The sequence below is a fragment of the Phalacrocorax aristotelis genome, chromosome 1 (assembly GCF_949628215.1).
Source record: "Phalacrocorax aristotelis chromosome 1, bGulAri2.1, whole genome shotgun sequence".
Taxonomy (NCBI): Eukaryota; Metazoa; Chordata; class Aves; order Suliformes; family Phalacrocoracidae; genus Phalacrocorax; species Phalacrocorax aristotelis.
In genome coordinates this window covers 178,670,958-178,690,153 of record NC_134276.1, presented here as the reverse complement: position 1 = coordinate 178,690,153, position 19,196 = coordinate 178,670,958, and the positions used below count along the sequence as shown (strand labels likewise).

General features: G+C 42.1%; 1 protein-coding gene across 1 annotated transcript in view; it reads right to left on the bottom strand.

Annotated features, from left to right (window-relative positions):
- Nucleotides 1–18,412, bottom strand: part of PTPRR (protein tyrosine phosphatase receptor type R) — a 154,104-nt gene extending 135,692 nt beyond the window's left edge. Inside the window, exons 1-2 of the mRNA XM_075080809.1 lie at nt 18,064–18,412; nt 1,805–2,109 (exon numbers count right to left, since the gene is read on the bottom strand). Of these exons, the coding sequence (XP_074936910.1) occupies nt 1,805–2,109; nt 18,064–18,262 (504 nt within the window). The 5' untranslated portion in view covers nt 18,263–18,412. The remainder of the gene's footprint in view (nt 1–1,804; nt 2,110–18,063) is intronic.
- Nucleotides 18,413–19,196: the final 784 nt, after the last annotated feature.

Below are 19,196 nucleotides of genomic sequence, written 5' to 3'. Positions count from 1 at the left end.
CAATTGAAAATCTGCCTCATTTAGCCTTTAATGCAGGCACAGAGCCAGTCAGCTAAAATCAGGGTAGCCCCAGAATATTTTCCCTGCATCCTGTCCTTCCATACCAAGTTGAGGACTGCGGGTCTCCAGAAGTATACAAAGCTCTGCAAAAACAACAGGCCATAAGTAACAGCAACATTTAAGGAAAAAATGAGGGGCCATGCATATTCTCAGTTCCTTGCACTAATAGAAAGGTTTCGCCTTCACAGGACGTGAAATGATGTTGCTATGGAAAAAAGAGAGCAGATACCTTTACTATGGATTTGGCCCTGCTGGCTTAGGCTAGCCTGGGGCATAGATGCACCCAGCTTGCTTGGCATCTCCTCCTCCTGATCAGTACCATTCAGTATTGGGACTCTGTGTACAGTTGGCATGTCCCCAGTGAAGCAAGGCTGTCAGTATCTTATTTTGCACTGATATGGACACTTACATAAAACTGAATCTAGTCCACTGACTATGCTAGTCATCTAATCTCAAATTAGTAGGTCTTGTTCATATTGGGTGCAACAAGTCCAGACCACAGCTTTTTGATAGTATTTTTTTAACTGTTAAAACTTTAATGTTAGACTAATAAAATTACTACATTTTTTTTTCCTGATTATTCTTTTCTGTGTCACTAGCCTTTATTACATTTGGTGCATTCATGAGGGCAGATCTCTAGAGGTACCAATAGTGCGAGGAACTTGTACACGATTCTGAAACACTTCGTGTGCTAACATGCCCTAGTGTTGTATGCTCTGTCTTCTTTCCTTGTTTGTAAAGGCCATTCTCTTTTAATCTAGCATCTTCTGTACAGAGTAATTTACCAAATTAGGCAAATAGCTGCTGATTGTAATTAGTCACATTGTTTCAGTTTAATCTTTATTAGTTCACTCTAAGGAGTGCATGAGCCTTTATGAATGGTTGTTCTTCCCTCCAGGAAGAAGGATGAGCCCAGTGCTCTTCTCCATAACCAAGCAGGACTACCTATGCACCAGGGTGAGGCAGAGCAGTGTATGGGAAGAGCCTATACAGACTGTGCTGTGCACTCCACAGAGGACAGCTCAGCTGACAGTATGCCAGTCTACTGGCATGAAGGGTGAGGATGCAGTAGCATGGCATCAGTATATGATTCCACTGACATGCCCTCCACTGCAGGAGGGAGCACTGCCATCACTTTTCTGAGAATGGGACAGATCACACACATAGTTAACAGAAAAAGGAGGGTCCTAGACCATATCTCCCAGAAGGAGCACATATGGCTTACACCAACAAAAACATAGTTCTTATTCTTTGCAAGGAACAGGCTTGTTTTCAAACAGCTATGTAAGCATAATGGTGGATTCACTGGAGAAATATAACTGAATTAATCCTTTGCGTCAGCCTTTTAGAACCTCCCTGCCTCTGTTGAATTGTTCCATAAAGTTAATTTCCTTGTACCTTATGCAGAACAAGTTTAAAACCCATCCAGCAAAAGCAGTGGAAATACCAATCAAGACAAGAGGATTAAAGGCATTTGAGGCTAAGGTAAGTTCTTTACCTACAGAGAGGCTACATTCTGCACTGATTCATCAGATTGCTTGTTGATCAGGGTGAGGCTATATGAATTTAAGTTCTACTGAAGTGAAGAGCTTCAAGACGTGTGGTTGTTACTTAGATTTAGATGATCAGCCAGGCAGTAGAATATGAACTTTTGATACCCCACATTGCAATCAATGTCTACATTTATCTACAGGTATATTTACTCACAAAACAATTCCAGAACTCAGAAGAAAAAGGCACTTACCACAACAATCACATTCGTTGCAGGAATAGGAAGATTTTCCACTTCCAAATCTTGACCGGTCATAGCTAACAGATTGAGGGATGGGTCGTAGGCAGGTCTGGGGAAGGTTGATTTAACAATTATTGCAGGGTGCAGCTTGCTTATTTTGGTGTGGGAAGAAGAATGAAAATTTTGTTTGGAATTCTTATAACTGTCTGTATCCAGACTTTTCTCCACGCTTTGCACATGGTGATAAATAAACACAGGTTTCCCACTCTTGCGCTGATGAATTGCCAAAAAGTGGTCATTGTCTCCAGAAAAGCAGCCTGCAGAAAGAGAAGAATAAGTTTAGAATGTCTTTCTTGGGTGTTCTGTAGATGGCACTGGGAATCTGATAAAATCTTTGGATTCGACAAGATTTTGAAAGAATATTTGTGGAATACAAGAATTCCCTTAAAATCCCACAATGCAATTTCTATAGAGAGAGTCTACTAAGTATGTGAAGTGTATCACATTCTTAAACTCATTTTTACAGGGCTTTAAAGGATGTTATTTATACTTCCAGCCAGGGTTATATTTCACAAATGACATGCAAGAACAGAGCACATGCTCAGCCAAGTCCAACTTTTGTATTGGCATGAACTCCAATGGGAAAATATATGCAGTCCGCTTTCTGATTTAATTAATCAACCAGTAATGCGGAAGATGAGAATTACTGTGATCATCTTTTATATATGAGGACTTGAGGAGAAAAGGCCAAGAACCAGATCCAAAAATCAGACTTAAACATGTAAGAAAAAGAAGGTAAAGCTCAGATGCCTGAGTCCATAATCATAATTCTGCATTCCCTGTTCAGCTGTCACAAACAGCTTAGATCAGGAGCAGGAGGACTTATAGTCCCGTGTGCCACCTCCTGTTATGACCCAGCCTACAGCCAAGCATTGCCTGGCCAGCCATCTAAGCACTTGGCTCTCTGTAGAGGAAATAATAGGTGTGTGGATTTAGCCATACCTTGCATACCTTGGTGTTGGGCACAAGAACTTTTTAGATTCCATGCTTTTAATAAACTGCATATTAGTAAAAATTAAGGGTGTTTTTGTTAATAGTCAAAATACTTCCTAATGATGCCTTTATTAAAGGAACCAGAAATAACGTTTGTTTTTTTATTTTACATATAAAACCTAGTCAATCTTCAGTTCCTTTGTGAAGAACAGAACAGCTACAACAGCCCAGCTCGGCTCCTAGTCTGGGAGTCAGGCTGTCCTTCTGAGCAGAAAAATAGGCAAGGATCAGCTCCTTTATAGATAAAAAGTAACTGAAACTGCACTAGTCACCTCTTGGAAGAGCACTTTGAGAAACCCACTGTGGTACAAAAGGGACTTTGTGTTCTAAGAGAAGTGAACCTGGAGAGCTCGTTCTGATCAGCCTGGAATTTCCTCTTCAGAAGCTGTTGGAGTTAATGGCAATGTTGCATCTGTGCACTGATTTTTAGTTTAAAAAAAAATCAATGTTATTTTAATTCTCATAACAAGCTGTGAAGAACAGCTGAGAACCAACAACGTGTTTCAATTCGGGTTGAACAAGAAATCATTTTGTTCTGTTCAAACTGATTTTAGCCTCTGATTTTTGTGCTTCTGTAAGCAAATAAAAATAATCAGTCATTTGCACAGCTCTACCCAGTGCCCTTAGGAGATTTCAGTGTAGGTAATTACATTCTGTTGACCTAATTTCCTCATGAAATTTCAGTTAGGATAATCAAGGACAATACCTTATCTGTGCTATAGTATTGTTATGTATCATTGGGAAACGCATTCTCTGCCAAAAGCAGGTCCCTGTCAGTAGGTGGTGAAGCAATTCATAACATACATGAGCAGAAAAAGAAGATAGAACACAGAACCCAGAAGGTTTCTGGAGTGAGTGGAAGATAACTTCATGACACAGCTGGTGAGGGAGCCAACTAAGGAAGGCACCCCACTGGAGCTGTTGTTCATGAACAGAGAAGGAGCTGTGGGTGATCTGTTGTTTGGAGGCCTTCTTGGGCATAACGATCATAAAATGACAGAGCTTTCGATTCTCGGTGAAGTAGGGAAGGGGGTCAGCAGAACTTCCACCTTGGACTTTTGGAGGGCAGACTTTGGCTTGTTTAGGAGACGGATTGACAGAGTCCCCCAGGAGGCAGCCCTGAAGGGCAAAGGAGTCCAGGAAGGCTGGACATGCTTCAAGGAGGAAGTCTGAAAGACACAAGAGCAGGCTGTCCCCATGTGCCCAAAACAAGCCAGCAGGGAAGAAGACTGGCCTGGCTTAACGGAGCACTTTGACTGGAACTCAGAAAAGAAAGGAGAGTTTATGACTTCTGGAAGAAGGGGCAGGCAAGTCAGGAGGACTACAAAGGTGTAGTGAGGTTATGCAGGGAGAAAATTAGAAGGGCCAAAGCTCAGCTAGAGCTTAATCTGGCTACTGCCATAAAAGACAATAAAAAATACTTCTATAAATACATTAGCAGCAAAAGAAGGGCTAAGGAGAATCTCCAGCCTTTATTAGATGTGGGAGGAAACATAGCGACAAAGGATAATGAAAAGGCTGAGGTACTTAATGCCTTCTTTGCATTAGTAAGACCAGTTGTTCTCTGGGTACCCAGCCCCCTGAGCTGGAAGACAGGGACAGGGAGCAGAGTGGAGCCCCTGTAATCCAAAGGGAAATGGTTAGTGTCCTGCTACACCACTTAGACAAACACAAGTCTATGGGGCCAGATGGGATCCACCCAAGGGTACTGAGGGAGCTGGTAGAAGTGCTCCCCAAGCTGTTTTCCATCATTTATCAGCAGTCCTGCCTAACCAGGGAGGTCCCAGTTGACTGGAGGTTAGCAAATGTGACGACCATCTGTAAGAAGGGCTGAAAGGAGGATCCAGTTAATTACAGGCCTGTCAGCCTGACCTCAGTCATACTGGGGAAGGTTATGGAGCAGATCATCTTGAGTGCCATCACGTGGCATGTTCAGGATAGCCAAGTGATCAGGTCCAGTCAGCATGGGTTTAGGAAAGGGAGGTCCTGCTAAACTAACTTGATCTCCTCCTATGACAAGGTGACCCCATTAGTAGATGAGGGAAAGCCTGTGGATGTTGTGTACCTAGACTTTAGTAAAGTCTTTGACACTGTTTCCCACAGCATTCTCCTGACGAAACTGGCTGCTCATGACTGGGACAGATATACTCTTCACTGGGTAAAAAATTGGTTGGATGGACAGGCCCAAAGAGTTGTGAATGGAGTAAATTCAGCTGGCGACCAGTCACAAGTGGTGTTCCCCAGGGCTCAGTGTTGGGGCCAGTTCTGTTTAATATCTTTATCAATGATCTGGATGAGGGGATTGAGTAACACCTCAGTAAGTTTGCAGACAACACCAAGTTGGGTGGGAGTGTTGATCTGCTTGAGGGAAGGAAGGGTCTGCAGAGGGATCTGGACAGGCTGGATCAATGGGCTGAGGCCAACTGTATGGAGTTCAACAAGGCTCAGTGTTGGGTCCTGTACTTTGGCTGCAACAACCTCATGCAATGCTACAGGCTTGGGGAAGAGTGGCTGGAAAGCTGCCTGGCAGAGAAGGACCTGGGGGTATTGGTCGATAGCCAGCTCAATATGAGCCAGCAGTGTGACCAGGTGGCCAAGAAGGCCAACAGCATCCTGGCTTGTATCAGGAATAGTGTGGCCAGCAGGAGCAGGGAAGTGACTGTGCCCCTGTACTCAGCACTGGTGAGGCCACACCTTGAATACTGTGTTCAGTTTTGGGCCCCTCATTACAAGAAAGACATTGAAGTGCTGGTGTGTGTCCAGAGAAGGGCAACGAAGCTGGTGAAGGGTGTGGAGAACAAGTCTTACGAGGAGCGGCTGAGGGAACTGGGGTTGTTTAGTCTGGAGAAGAGGAGGCTGAGGGGAGACCTTATCGCTCTCTGCAACTACCTGAAAGGAGGTTGTAGTGAGGTGGGTGTTGGTCTTTTCTCCCAAGTAACAAAATGAGAGGAAATGGCCTCAAGCTGCATCAGAGGAGGTTTATACTGGTTATTAGGAAATATTACTTCACTGAACAGGCTGCCTAGAGAGGTGGTAGAGTCACCATCCCTGGAGATATTTAAAAGATGTTTGGATGTTGTGCTTAGGGAAATGGTTTAGTGGTGAATTCACAATGTTAGGTTTACAGTTGGACTCGATCTTAAAGGCCCTCCTAGTATAAAGTATGATGCTAAACCTAAGGCTACTCTTTTAAATGGTAAAAACAAACACTGACAATTTCCTAGATGACCATGGAGGTCACATGTGTACAGCTGTTGTCAGGGAAGATGACTGAGAGCAGAAGGGGAAAACAAAAAAAAAAAGAGAGAAATTGCAGAGTATAGTCTTAAAGATAGCTGAATTTCAAAGCTTGTTAAGCTTGCTGAGATCTCATTAAGCTTTGTGGGGGTTGGCTTCATTGATAAAATCCTGAGGGCTGGTTTTACCTAGCGATTGAGAGAGTTGTGTGAATGGCAAATTAAAAACAAGGAAACATCAACACTTCTCATAGTAACATACTTCTTATAGTCACCTCTTTGTTGAATTTATTTTCACATCTCATTCACAGACAACCATTATTCTAAAACTGATCATAGATAATATACAGGAACATAACTACAGACACATTTGGTGTGGTCTGTGGTTCCTCTTTGTTTCCTTCATTCCTACTCCTTTGTTTCTGAGGAAGTCACAACCACTGTAGTTCTCCTGGAATTCTCTATATTGCATTTCCTACCCACTTTAATATTCCAAATTCCCATTTTATTTCATTTATTTTTACTGAAAGAAGCAGAAATAATTAACTATTAGCCCAAATCCTTCACGGAATAATACTAAAGTAAATCCCAAGTATGACTTCAGAATTAATCCTGACTGAATCCAGAGTAACACAGAAAAACCTGAACAGTTGTCTTATTTTTGATAAAACAATAGTTAAAGGAACTCCCCAAAAAGCTCACCTACTCATGAATCTCAGTACTTTTTAACAGCAGTATCACCATTTCCCACTAAATACCAGCAGGCTTGCTTCCATTAGAATGCTAAAAATCACATCAGTAACACAGGTCCCTGCAGCAGATTCAATACATGATCTATCACAGCAGATTTTCAAGCTGGACAACAAAATATACTTTCGTAATGCCCCATCCTGTAGAAGTAAGAAATTAACAAGTCTAATTACACAACATACTCTTTGCACTCATACAAATCCATTTTTACCAGCTGACAGTGTAGAAGTTCAAATATGTTCCAAGAAAATTACTAGGCTGAACTTGGTTTTCTGAAAGTCTACACAGCCCCAATAGCTTAGGTAGGTTACATGCATTTACATGTGAAAAACTTAATTGATCTTAGTAGACTGTGGGTAAGGCCCTAACCAAGATCAAACTTTGGCTCCCAGCCTGCTACAGATGTCGCAGGTAACTCTAACAAGTGGGCCACCCTTGATACTAAAGAGGAACCTAAAACTTTCTCTTAATCTGGTGAATGGGGAAAGTATTCCTTCGTGACCCCACAAGCTTCAGCTCTGAACAGAAGCAGTATGCACCAAAGAGACACCTGGAGAAGTGAGTCATTAGAAACACCAGCACTTCCGCTACTCGTCACCTTTAGATATTGCCAGTTTCCAGCCCTTAAGAGAGAGAAGACTGGGATTCCTGTATCTAGTTCTGTACCTATACAGAAAAAGCAAATACTCCTTTGTGGCCCCCAGGGAAACCATCAGAAGCTATGAAGAACTGAAGTACCACAGCATGACAGCAAAAAGTGATTTTGGTGTCTTTTAAGCTTCAGATATCCCAACATACACAGAAATTCAGAAAATGGGGCTTAGGACAAGGCTCAAAAATTAGAATTCCTAGAGGTATCTCTTCCGTAAGTTTAGCAAACTTGATCCTAAAGTGAACTTTGATATTCTGTTCACACTACTTTATTTGAACTCAACTTTAGAATGTGGAGTTTTTCGTGACTGATTTGTAATAGTCACCCAATGCTGAAAGCACCACTTTGTCTAAAATAATTTTATTCCTTCTCCTAAAATTCCCTTCCCTCAAGTGTATTTACAAAGAATTATAGTTTATTCTGCCTTGGCATTGAGGAGAACAGACTAAATGTTGAGAATGTGATTCCGTGCTATTTCTTCTAATAAAAAAGTCACTGAATCTTCACCTATTTCTCAGCTAAGTATAGCTATATTTATGTCAGCGGAAAATTCTGTTTCATTAGTTGTTCCAAAATGAACAATAATCAGTGCCTACTTTCAAACACACATCAGAATTTCTTAGCAGCAGGTTTGTATCTACCTTTGCTCCTCGAAGACACCCTACCTTTCCTTCACCTAGATCATCTCATGTAATAACCATTCCTATTCCCTTTAGTAACATATGCTGCACTGTGACTTGATACCAGTATGATCTGTTGATTCTTTCTTCCGGTTGCTCTGTCTGCACAATGTCATGGTTGTTCACCACTGTTTTTCTAAGGCTCTGGGTCCTGATTAATATTGCTACTTCTTCCTTTGTTCTTTCCTACTGATCGACTTTTCCTTCTTTCTTGCAACTCCTCACATGCTGCTGCTGCTTTTCCTTAGATTTTTTTTTAACAAGAAAGTCTGTCTTGATCTTACTTCCATGTTCCTCCACTGTAACCCCCTTCTTTAACTTAGCTTCTCCAGCACAACAGTAGTCTCCTTCCTCAAAATCTCAGATTATCTTCAGTTGTATTTCCAATCCCTGGGGTTTTGCTTCTAGAACCTCTACCAACTGAAACATTTAATCTATTAATAAGTGCAAGAAGAAGCTCCAGAGTGATGTCGAACGCATACTTTCTACATCTTGAACATCTTCATTGCTTGTGATAATTTCAGTATTTCCACCATTGCCACCAGATGCCATCTTTGTCTTTATCATCCTTCCTGAAAAGGAAAATCGGAAAAATCCCTACAAAACTCCCTGTTCTCATTCCAGCTGTTCTGCTTGCTGGTTCCAACTATGTGTTTGCTTGATTTTCTTAGTTGTCTGCAGAAACATAGAAGATTCTGTCCTGAATTAAAAAGAAAAAATAACCAGTCTACAGAAAAACTATGGCTAATGGGTCAGTAGAAGTCATGTGAAATACACGCATGGTCCCAGTATATGGGAAGCACAAAAGTTTCTTACGATAATAGATGAGTAAATCACAAGAATGCTACGTAACACATGCTGCTGAACCTGTCTTACACTACAAATGTGTGTTATATATGCAGAAATGAAAGCCTGCTATAAATAGTAAATCTGATGTGAGAAGTGTTGTGGGCACTTTTGACCATCCCAGTTGGCCTCTGCTTAACAGAGAAATCCCAAGATTTCTCTAGACTGTCTTGACTCCCTGAATAGTCCCAGACAGATGACATTGTATTTGAAAGCAACCTGCCAGAAAATTAAGACTCCAGTTCCCAAATACCTTTACTTTCTCTAAATTAGAGAATATCAATAATAATAAATAATAAATAAAAGATAAAAAACTTCAGGATAGTCAGGATTCATTAATTAGTCAGTAACACAGTAGCACGGTTTTCTCTTTTTAAAACATAAAAATATCACAGCTTGACAGATATTTTTTTTTTTCATCTCGCATCCTCTAGAGCTAGAAACCAGAACTTTATTTGACTGGAAAAGGAGAGTCCCAGAGGGATATAACATTCTTTTGTAAACCTGATGGGGCCAAGATAATAGTGTCTGAAGTCTTGATGTGTGCCTGGAAAAACAATTTGAGGTCATTGTCTCAAGTCTTATTATTTGTTTTAATCTGAACAAATTAGATTCATGATAAGGTATGTTCCTGAACGTTTTCTGTAATGAGAGGTATACTGTATATTTACTACTTGTAAGTAGTCCAGTCACCCCAAATCCATCAACAGAACTGCTGTGCTACACCTGATTAGTAAGTAGAATGCACGAGAGAATACAGACTCATAGTGCATACGTTTTAAAACTCACACTTAATACTATAACTAGAACTATAATAACACTGAAGTCTCTTTATACTTACAGATATCTTGGAATATTACACAGCTTAAGATTTTCATGCTAACAAGCTGGAAATTGGAGGAAAAAAGGCAGAAAATGTAGAGTCATTTCATAAGGGAAAAACATACTGAAACTTGACCGATTGGTTTCAAAGATAAATTTAACTCAAATGCAATTTGAGTTACAATATTTAATGATTTTGCTAAATAATTTCTCATTTTCACTAAAAAGACTTTGGTAATTAAATTTTGCACTCTAGGCTCCATATGCCTTTTTTCTTTCCATTTAGCTCACCATTCTGAAAGATGCTCTTTTTTCCATACAACCTTTCTTCACACCCTATAAACCAGCCTCAGACTTTGGACAGGCTCGGTCTTTATCACCTCTTGCACAATGGTTCTTCTCGAACAGGCACCCAGAGTCACGGTTAAAGGCAGGTCAATGTACTTATGCAAAGCATTGATCAATCCTCTCCAATAATGCCAGTGCTACAGGTAGGAGATTCATTGCCTGCCTCTTTTTAGTATATTGAGATGGATAGGGTCTCACACTCTCCAGAGCAGAGTTTGCAGTTCTCTTTGGTCTGTATAAGGGCCAAGTAGATATTGGCCAAAAGGCAGGGGAGAAACAAGTCCCTCAGCAACTGTGCTAAAATGCTTAATAGCATGCTAGCCATTTATGATCATGGCTCTAACTCTCAGGAGTCCTGATGACAGATACTAAGGGAAATGCTAACTACTGGTAATTTCTAGACATAGGATAAACTCTACTACAGATTTACAAGATTTATGTGTTCTCTGGGCTGTGAAGGTTGTCCCTTCTTTTGGGGGCAATGGGACCATCCTTTGGCTGTGACTTCAAAAGATACAAAACTCTACTGCTTTATCCCTGTTTCATCTTATCTTACCAGAAAAAAAACCCAAAACCTATCAAGAAGCGTCAACATATCTGGTGGGAAATAAAAATGTTTTAAATGATGCTGCAAGCACAGACGAAAACAAAAGCTGTCTGGAGGCAATATGCCTTGCATCTGTACTGTCTAGTTAACAGTACATCTTACTGTCAGCAAAGTAGTACATCAATCAAATCTAAATCTTATTAGGGTAGGCTACGCAGTTTAGGCAAACACAAATTACTGTTCAGCTTTAGCAAGGTGGATGAAGAACTATTAGCAATAAAATGCAGTTAAACAGTGGCAAAAATATTACTTCAGTATTAGCTGGACAACAGAACATACTTTTAAAAGGTGAGGTACACCAGGCAAACCTGAAAAGGAAAAAACATGAATCCACTCGCCGCTTTGGTAGCACATGTATGAAGCAACACATTGGAAGTTTTGGAACTGACAAAAGAATTCACCTGGGAAAATACTTTCCCACATATAACAGTCCTTGTAGCAGAGGGACTTGCAGGCTGTGACTGTTTCCATCATTCAGAGAATAACGTCAAAACACAAAGCCTGATCAGACCCTTTCTTCACACCACAGCTTCCTCTTAAGACAAAACCTGTTATAGCAATACAAATGAAACTATTCCCTACCCAAAGTAGGCTGATAGAACTAATGATCTTTCCCTGGGCATGCTCCTGCATAGCTTCTCATGGCCTCCTTCAGCTAGAAGGAGTTTCTCAGCCACGTTACACTCAAAAGTTTTGTTCATGAGCAAAAAGGAAGCACACTTTATACATGTAAGTAAAGCCAAGAGTTTATTGTTAGCATAATGAAAATCTTAATCTAATTCAAGCAGCACTGTTAGTCTAGATTTAATTTTTATAGAAAATCAAAGACTAATAATACAAAGTCACAATAATAACAATAATAGAATTTAAATTGCCTATCCCTTTCCCTGGTGTTACGCTCACCCCTCCACTGCTTCTGTGGGTCCTAAGGTCAGCGGTTTCACACTGGTGTTGGCAATGGGGGATGTTACGAGGAGCTGTCATCATCTGGAGACCTTCGCTGGGAGGAAGACGATGTTCGTGCTCATGGATTCTTCTTCCTGCTCTCTTCTTCCTTCCTCTTAAGGCCATATACATATTTGTTTGCTAACATGCATTTATACCTTTCTCTTTCTTCATTTGGTCTGCAGCTCCAGGCTACATCTGAATTTACTATAAACAGTGCCATGAACGTATGGTAGATACTATTTCTTTGTTCTCTTTGTTAATCCCTAAAACACGTTTTCTCAGGCTCCAGGTCTGCATTTTTACTTATTACTGAGCTGTTTATAGCATGGGGTCTTCAGCGCCAAGCCTATGCCTCAACTCTTATCATCCCATGCCTGTATTCCTCTACACCACATCCCATGCCTCCACTTTCAGTGCCTGTGCTGTTCTACCAGTCCTGTGTTACTGTGGTCTGTATAGAACTAGAGTTGCACCATGCGAAGATAAACAAAAGAGATACAGATGTTTGGTCAGTTAGAGAAACTCCTGTCAGAGACAAACTGAGCAAAACAGGCAGGTCAAGGAAAGTTTGGGCAGAGCAGGCCTGACAAGCCCCAGTCATGAGGCTTTGCAAACTCAGTACAAAGCGTATGGCTTTGTTATGAGCAAAGGCAACACCATATTAAGGGGCTACAAGGTCACTGTCCTTCACAGGAAGGGTTCTGCGCTTTCCTAGCCAGGTCCAGTAATCAAAAGGCCAGGCCTTGTGCAGCAGAGGATCAGTACCCATGACATATCAAAATTCAGAGCATGTAACCTACACCAGACCTAAGCAAGCACACAACAGGACAATTGTAAAAATTTGGAAAAATACTCTGATTTTCCCTTAAACAAAATGTTTATAATTTTTGACCAAAACAAAAAATTCAGAAAAAATAAATTTCTACAAAGTGGGTGTATGTATGCTTGCAGCTGTATATACAATTATTTTTTCTCTGTGTGCTTGTGTGTGTGAGAGCAAGTGAGAGCTTGCACATACATGTGAGAGAGTGAGAGTGAGAGAGCACCCCGAGAGAGGAGGGAGTACACACAAGGCGGGGGGGAGAGATGATTGCAAGGATTTTTTTTTCCTTTTCTAATAAGCAATCTGCTGAAAATAGAAACAATTGCAAATTCACTTTTGCTGAATTTGTCCTTTTCAGTAAGGGGGAAAAAAAACCGCTCTGGCCAAAAATATCCACAGCTACACTGAATTTGAATTAAGCACAAGTGGTATCATTTTCAAAAAGACACTTTGCATCTCGTTTTATGGGCCTGTTGTCTGATATGTCAATAATGAAACTGGATACCACAGACCATCGATTTCACTAGGTCTACTCATGTGAATTAAGAGATGAGCCATTGGTCCCAAAGGCACTTAAGTATTCTACCATACTTATGCCCTGGCACTAATGTACTGTATAGTCTCACATCAGGCTTTTTTTTCCAGAAGGTGTGAGGAAGTGCTGCATCAATTTTCTAATTTTGTGATTACTGTCATTTTCCAAATGAAGGTTGTGGCTAAATTCTGCTCTACATAACGTGGATGTAAATATATAGTATCTCCACAGAAATACGTAGCTGGTATGAAAGGAAGTCAAGCTTGGTCATGAAGTTTTGGCTGGTTTGTTTGTTTGTTTTTTGCAGTAATACTGCTCTAGGAACACACACTGAGGATTTCTGAGCAAATCTTATTAAGCTTCTCCATGTACTTATTCCAAAGCCATGCTGAAAATCCTACAGGACGATGACTGTGCTTCATGGAGTAAGAGCCCTACTGCTCCTTCTAGTCCCCCACATCAAGCCTCATAACATGCCCGTGCAGGGGGACCACCACCAAACACGGCCACCCACTGTTATCTCATTAGCCTCCTTATAGAGAGACAGACTCCCCCAAGAGCCCAATTCATGTTTTTTCATCAGGTCTCCTGCTTCATTCTCCAGAAAAGCTGGAACCATCCTTTGCTGTCTAAGATATTTCAGTTTTCTCATGATACAACAAATTAAATTAGGCAGGGATTCCGAGATCACAAACTTCAATAATTTCCTAATGGATATACTGAAGGTAAACCTCTTGTAGAAGATGATTTCTTTCAAAATTATGAATAGCAAGAATTTCTACATGTAAAAACATGATAAGTGTCCTTTCCAACTAAATACTTCCTCAAAAATAAGGTCAGATACTGAATTATAAAAGTATTTCTCCCCACAGAACCTTTAAAGAGACAGATGACTACCCCCTGATTATCCACGATAATAAAGGGCTATTCTAGTAAAAACACCCACTCATGGCGAGCAATATGTTTTCTAAAGAAGGTAATTTTAAGTACCAGCTTCATTTTAGATTATGTTAGTGTAATGAAGTAGAATTCCAATACATTTTTAAAATCAATAGCTCCTTCACGTTCACTCTAAATGTATTTAGAAGCTAGTGTGATTCACTCATTAGTATACTGAAATGGATCTGATTGCGAATGCATTTTGTGCAGATCTCACCTCAACCCTAGAAGTACAGTCCCCAGATTTTCTTATTTTTGTGACAGAGCTTCTGCATTTGTTAGAAAATAGGCCCCCCAACCCTTAAGTAGAAACCGCAGTCCACTCATGCCAGCTGCACCCGTGAGAGTGCTACATAGCGCAGGTTTGACCAGGAAAGCTGAAGTGCTAGTTTCTGCACAGCAGAACTTAGTAAAATCACCCTCTGGACTTTGGTAACAATTAACCGAGAACCAGTCTAGCATATTTATAACATATGTTTCTACTCCTAGTGAATTCCATCCAATGGAGTGTTAGTTTGTAGTCAAAGAAATTGTGGATTTGATATAAGCAATCCTCATGTTATTACAGCATTGCCTCAGGAAGATAAAATACCAGTATGTCCTGCCTTGAATTGTACCTGATTCAGCTGACGGGCTTGGGGAATGGATCCATCAAGAGGGTGAGACAAGAATCTACATGCTTCCTCTCTGAAAAGGCTAGTAGGGAAGTATTGGTCCACACTGACTAAAGGCTGTCAATGCATCTCTTCATTGATGAAGAAAATAATAAAATGAGGGAATAGAAGCCCTTAGCAAACTAGTGCATGGCCTTTGCTCAAGAAACCATGACTTAGATGACCAGACCAAATCTTCAGTTGTTAACTCTTTGCTTTTCCAGGACCAGGGTTTGTTCAACTTAAAAGCAAATTCTGCAAAAATGCTCTCTTAAAGAGAGATTTTTAACGTACGGCAGGTGGTGGGTTGATATGGTGACTGTTAATGGAGTTTTTTTCTAGTCTAGTTGAGTTTCTTTGCCTATTTCCTGTGACTGGATATTTAATTAATCATATATTTTAAATCTGTTCATGACATTTATTTTTAAAAAAAGGTGAAATAGTTAATTAGTTGAGTAATCTGGATGACGCAAATGGCTCTAATTACAAGTTAGTCTAAAGCATCACTTTGTGGTTTTGCTACCACCTGCCATTCTTTTGCAAGGAAACAATGCTTCTTAGTCATCTTGGGAGACATCAGGTTTTATTACAAGAACATGCATTAGACCATACCTACTAAAAAAGAGTATAACCTGCACTGCCTTGCAGTCTCTCATGCAACGCATAATATAAGTTGAAGGTTCACGTTGACCTGTAATCAGGCGCTACAGGTTTAGGTCTTTATCCAATAGCAATCTCTGTACAGGCTGATTACTTCACCTGCTGCATTCAGCAGAAGGGCCTAATTCTGTTTTCGGAGATGCACGCACAAGTGTCTTTGATTTCAGCAAGCAATATATGGCTATACCAAGAACACAACTGGATTTCATTTTCAGTTTACACGGCTGTTTTGTCTTATTGGAATTGGTATGTAAATCAACTTCGTAAAATTGTACGTTTTTAATCACATGAAAATTCCTGATCATATTTTTGACAAGAATATTTTCCACTTTTTGTGTGAATACATATATGGCTACTATAACACAACCACAGCAGAATTGTCTTTCCATAGCAAAACAGATTTGCAACATGGCATGTATTACCTTTCCATTACAAAGCACTATTTAAACACATTACAGAATAAATTATTTTTGCTGTAGCATTAGCTTGCGTAAATGTAGTCTTATGTTTTCTCTAAAATCTATTATCACCAACTGATATCAAGGGAGGTTTTGTTAATGTCTGCTGACAGTTTCTTTAGCATTCCCTAGAAGTATGCCTCATGTATATTCAGCCTCAGAACAAAAAAGCCAAGCAGTTTCCATCACATTACAGAAAAACCTGACATTTGGGATACAATTTGTGACCTACCACTAGTGGAAAGTGGAATGCATTTTGTGATTCCACATGAACCAAAGCTGCAAAAAGCACCGTCAATAATTCATACGTTTAGACTATACATAAAAGATGTCCACAGCGGTAGTCTGTGTAAGACCAAATTTTCTACTTGCATCAGATGAAACAGAGAAACCTTAGCAGTTTAAGCTTGCTATGTTATTTCATTGTTGTGACATCTTCGATGACTCCCACCAAGAGCAAGCTGTATTAAGCCCTGCCTTAGAGGAAGCACAGCTCTTGTGCTTGATGGGATCCATGCCCAATATGCAAAGGCTGAATTCAGCTCCTGTCGATCCTCTCTGTTGCCTTTTCTGAAATAATTATTTTCCAGGATTGCCCAGGGAACACAGTAACACCATATAAATGTCTGTTTTCCTATTTTTTTTTCTCACAATTAGAGACATTTTCATAATAAAAGCCAAGGTTTGTTTTCAAGCATTCCCAGTAACTTAATGAAACAAGTAAAACTCCATTTACTTTAAATGGCTTACTGGCAGGATATAAACCCAGTTTCCATTAGTAGCATAGAAAAAATGAAGCACATCAAAACTAATGTGAAGTCCACTATTAATAGAGGATACATTGAGAATAGAAGGCATGTTATGTCAAATAGAGGCTGTACACTAATTTTGTACAGATAATCATTTTAATACATGTTGTAAAAGAACAACCTAAAAGCAGCTTAAGGCTTTTATTACAATGGATCACAAAATGCTCCCTATCTTTCAGCCAATAATCTCTCGCACATATGAATATAAGGCATAACAGCATGAGCTTCCTAACTATAGACATACAGGAAAGAGGTTCTTAGGATTTTATGAAGTGTAGCCTAATATTCCAGGGCAATAGAATACCAATAACCGAGGCAAACCACTTCTCCTGACGACAGCAAACAAAAGAATGTGGCGCCTGCTTGCTGGTGTATCCATATAAACAACTATTTTCGTAACACAGCTTATGGGGGTAGGGGGGGAAGGCATACATGCTCGTGCACCGTTTCCACATTAAAAGAGACATGAAGTTCAATTATTACTTTTAATGGTTCTGCAGTAGGACAATGTAAATCAGTTGCATCTTAAAAAGCTCTCCTAAAAACAACATCCCCAGGAGCACAAGAATCAGTACCCACGAATTTAATTGTTGTTCTTAATTAAACTGCAGTGAAGTTAAAAGCAGGGTGCAACAGCCATTTACTACTTCAGAAGTAGCTATGCTTGCCATAAATGATAAAGAAACTCTTCAACTTTACTAATTGAGAACTTAATTCAATTACACAGTTACCCCAGATTTTATTTCCTTCCAAAGAGTATATATGATTAAGTCCGCACAGGGGAGAGACTCTGAAAAATCAGCAGTTTTTCATTACTTAAAAGAAGCCCGAGATTTATGCCAGAAACATAAGCTACGACTATCAGAACGAAACTGGCAGTGGAACTTCCCGTACGTACTAGGGTGCTCATCGCTCACCGCATTTCTGAATGAGGCACACGTTTTGCTAGCAAAGCAGAGAGAGGATTTATTACCACCGCTACAGCCGAAACGCCCACTGTCGCAGCTGAAATTTCTTTCCCCTTCCGAAAATCCTGCTGCCACGAGCAGATACAAGTAGCAGCGCCTCCCCCTTAGTTAATTAAAAAAAAAAAAAAAAAAACAACGAAAACCAAAACCCAAAACCGCAAGAAGGAGAGGGGACAAAGACGCACGATGTTCCAGCCGCTGCTCCAACCCCCGGCCACGTCCAGGCGCCACCCGGGGCCGGGGCGCGGGTCTCGCGGGGCGCGGGTCTCGCGGCGGCCGCAGCGGGGCCGCCCGCTGTCCGCGGTGCTGAAAGGCGCTCGCGCCGCCCGCCGCCGTGCGAGCCCCGCCGGCGGGGCCGCCCCCCTCCGCCCCCGCTCCCCCACCCCCGCCCCCCCGCCACAACAGGTGCGCCGCCGGTCGCTGAGCCGGTGCCCCCCGCCGCCTTCCCCAGCCCCAGCGTCCGGCCCCGGCCGCTCCCGCTCACCTGCGGCGCGGAGGTGGAGCAGGAGGCAGAGCGCCCGGAGGCAGGCGGCCGCCCGCCGCATGGTGCGAGCGGCGCCGGGGCGAGCGGGGCGACCGAGGCAAGGCGAGGCGAGGCGAGGCGAGGCGGGCAGCGCCGCGCCACCGTGTCCCGCTCCCCCCCCGCCCCCGTCAGTGAGCATGCCTGGGAGCGGGCTGCGCATGCGCAGCGCCGGCCGGGCGGGCGGGGTGCCCTCACCTGCCTCCTCGGCGCGGCGTGAGGAGAGGGGCGAGTCCGGGCGGCGGGAAGCGGCGGTGGCCGGGGCTGAGCTCAGCTCAGCCCCGCTCAGCTCGTCCGTGTGTGCCCCACACACACACACACACACGCACCGGGAGATGGGGCTGTGGAAGGGCTGGGGGGAACCGGAGCGTCCGGGGGTGAGAGGCGAAGGGAGAGATCCCCAGTTCCAGCCCCGCGTACGGGCAGGAGGCGCTAGCGGTGGGGGGGGGGGGGGGGGGTGTTTCTCCCTCGGCTCCCAGCTGAAGCAGCGGTCGGGGCTCGCTGCTGCAGCGAAGCGCTGGGCTTTGCATCTCCCCAGTATTGCAGCGCTGATGAGGCTCATCTCAGAAGATGTGGCTTGTCTGGGAGGACTTTGGCGATGCGGGGTTTTGTGCTTGCAGGGGGGGCAATCCTCCCCTTCAATATGTTGTGAAACACGTTGTCTTGTAAAATAAACAGCAAAAACTGCATGATGGAAATCGCGGCTGATACAGAAATAAAGTAACATTTGCTTGGGATCTGCTGAACTCCAGGTAGTGGTTCAGACCAGACTGATGCAACACCTACTCAGGAGACACTTAGGAAATCTGATTACATGGGTATTGCAGAGCCATATAAAGAGGCCAAACATAAAACAGCCCTGTATTAAGAAAATTTTCTCGAGTTTAATTGACCAAAAGAGTCACTGGAGGCTAACCTTGAAAGGAACTGGCAGATGTGTCACCCAGCAAGTGATCCGACTACAGCCTACCTCTGGTTGTGGCCAGCAGTGTACGCGCACGGTCGGGTCTGAGGCTGAAATAATGCATCCTACATAGAAAATAACAGGAGATTAATAGAGCTTGCTTGCTTCTAACTGGCTTTAAATTAACCTTTGT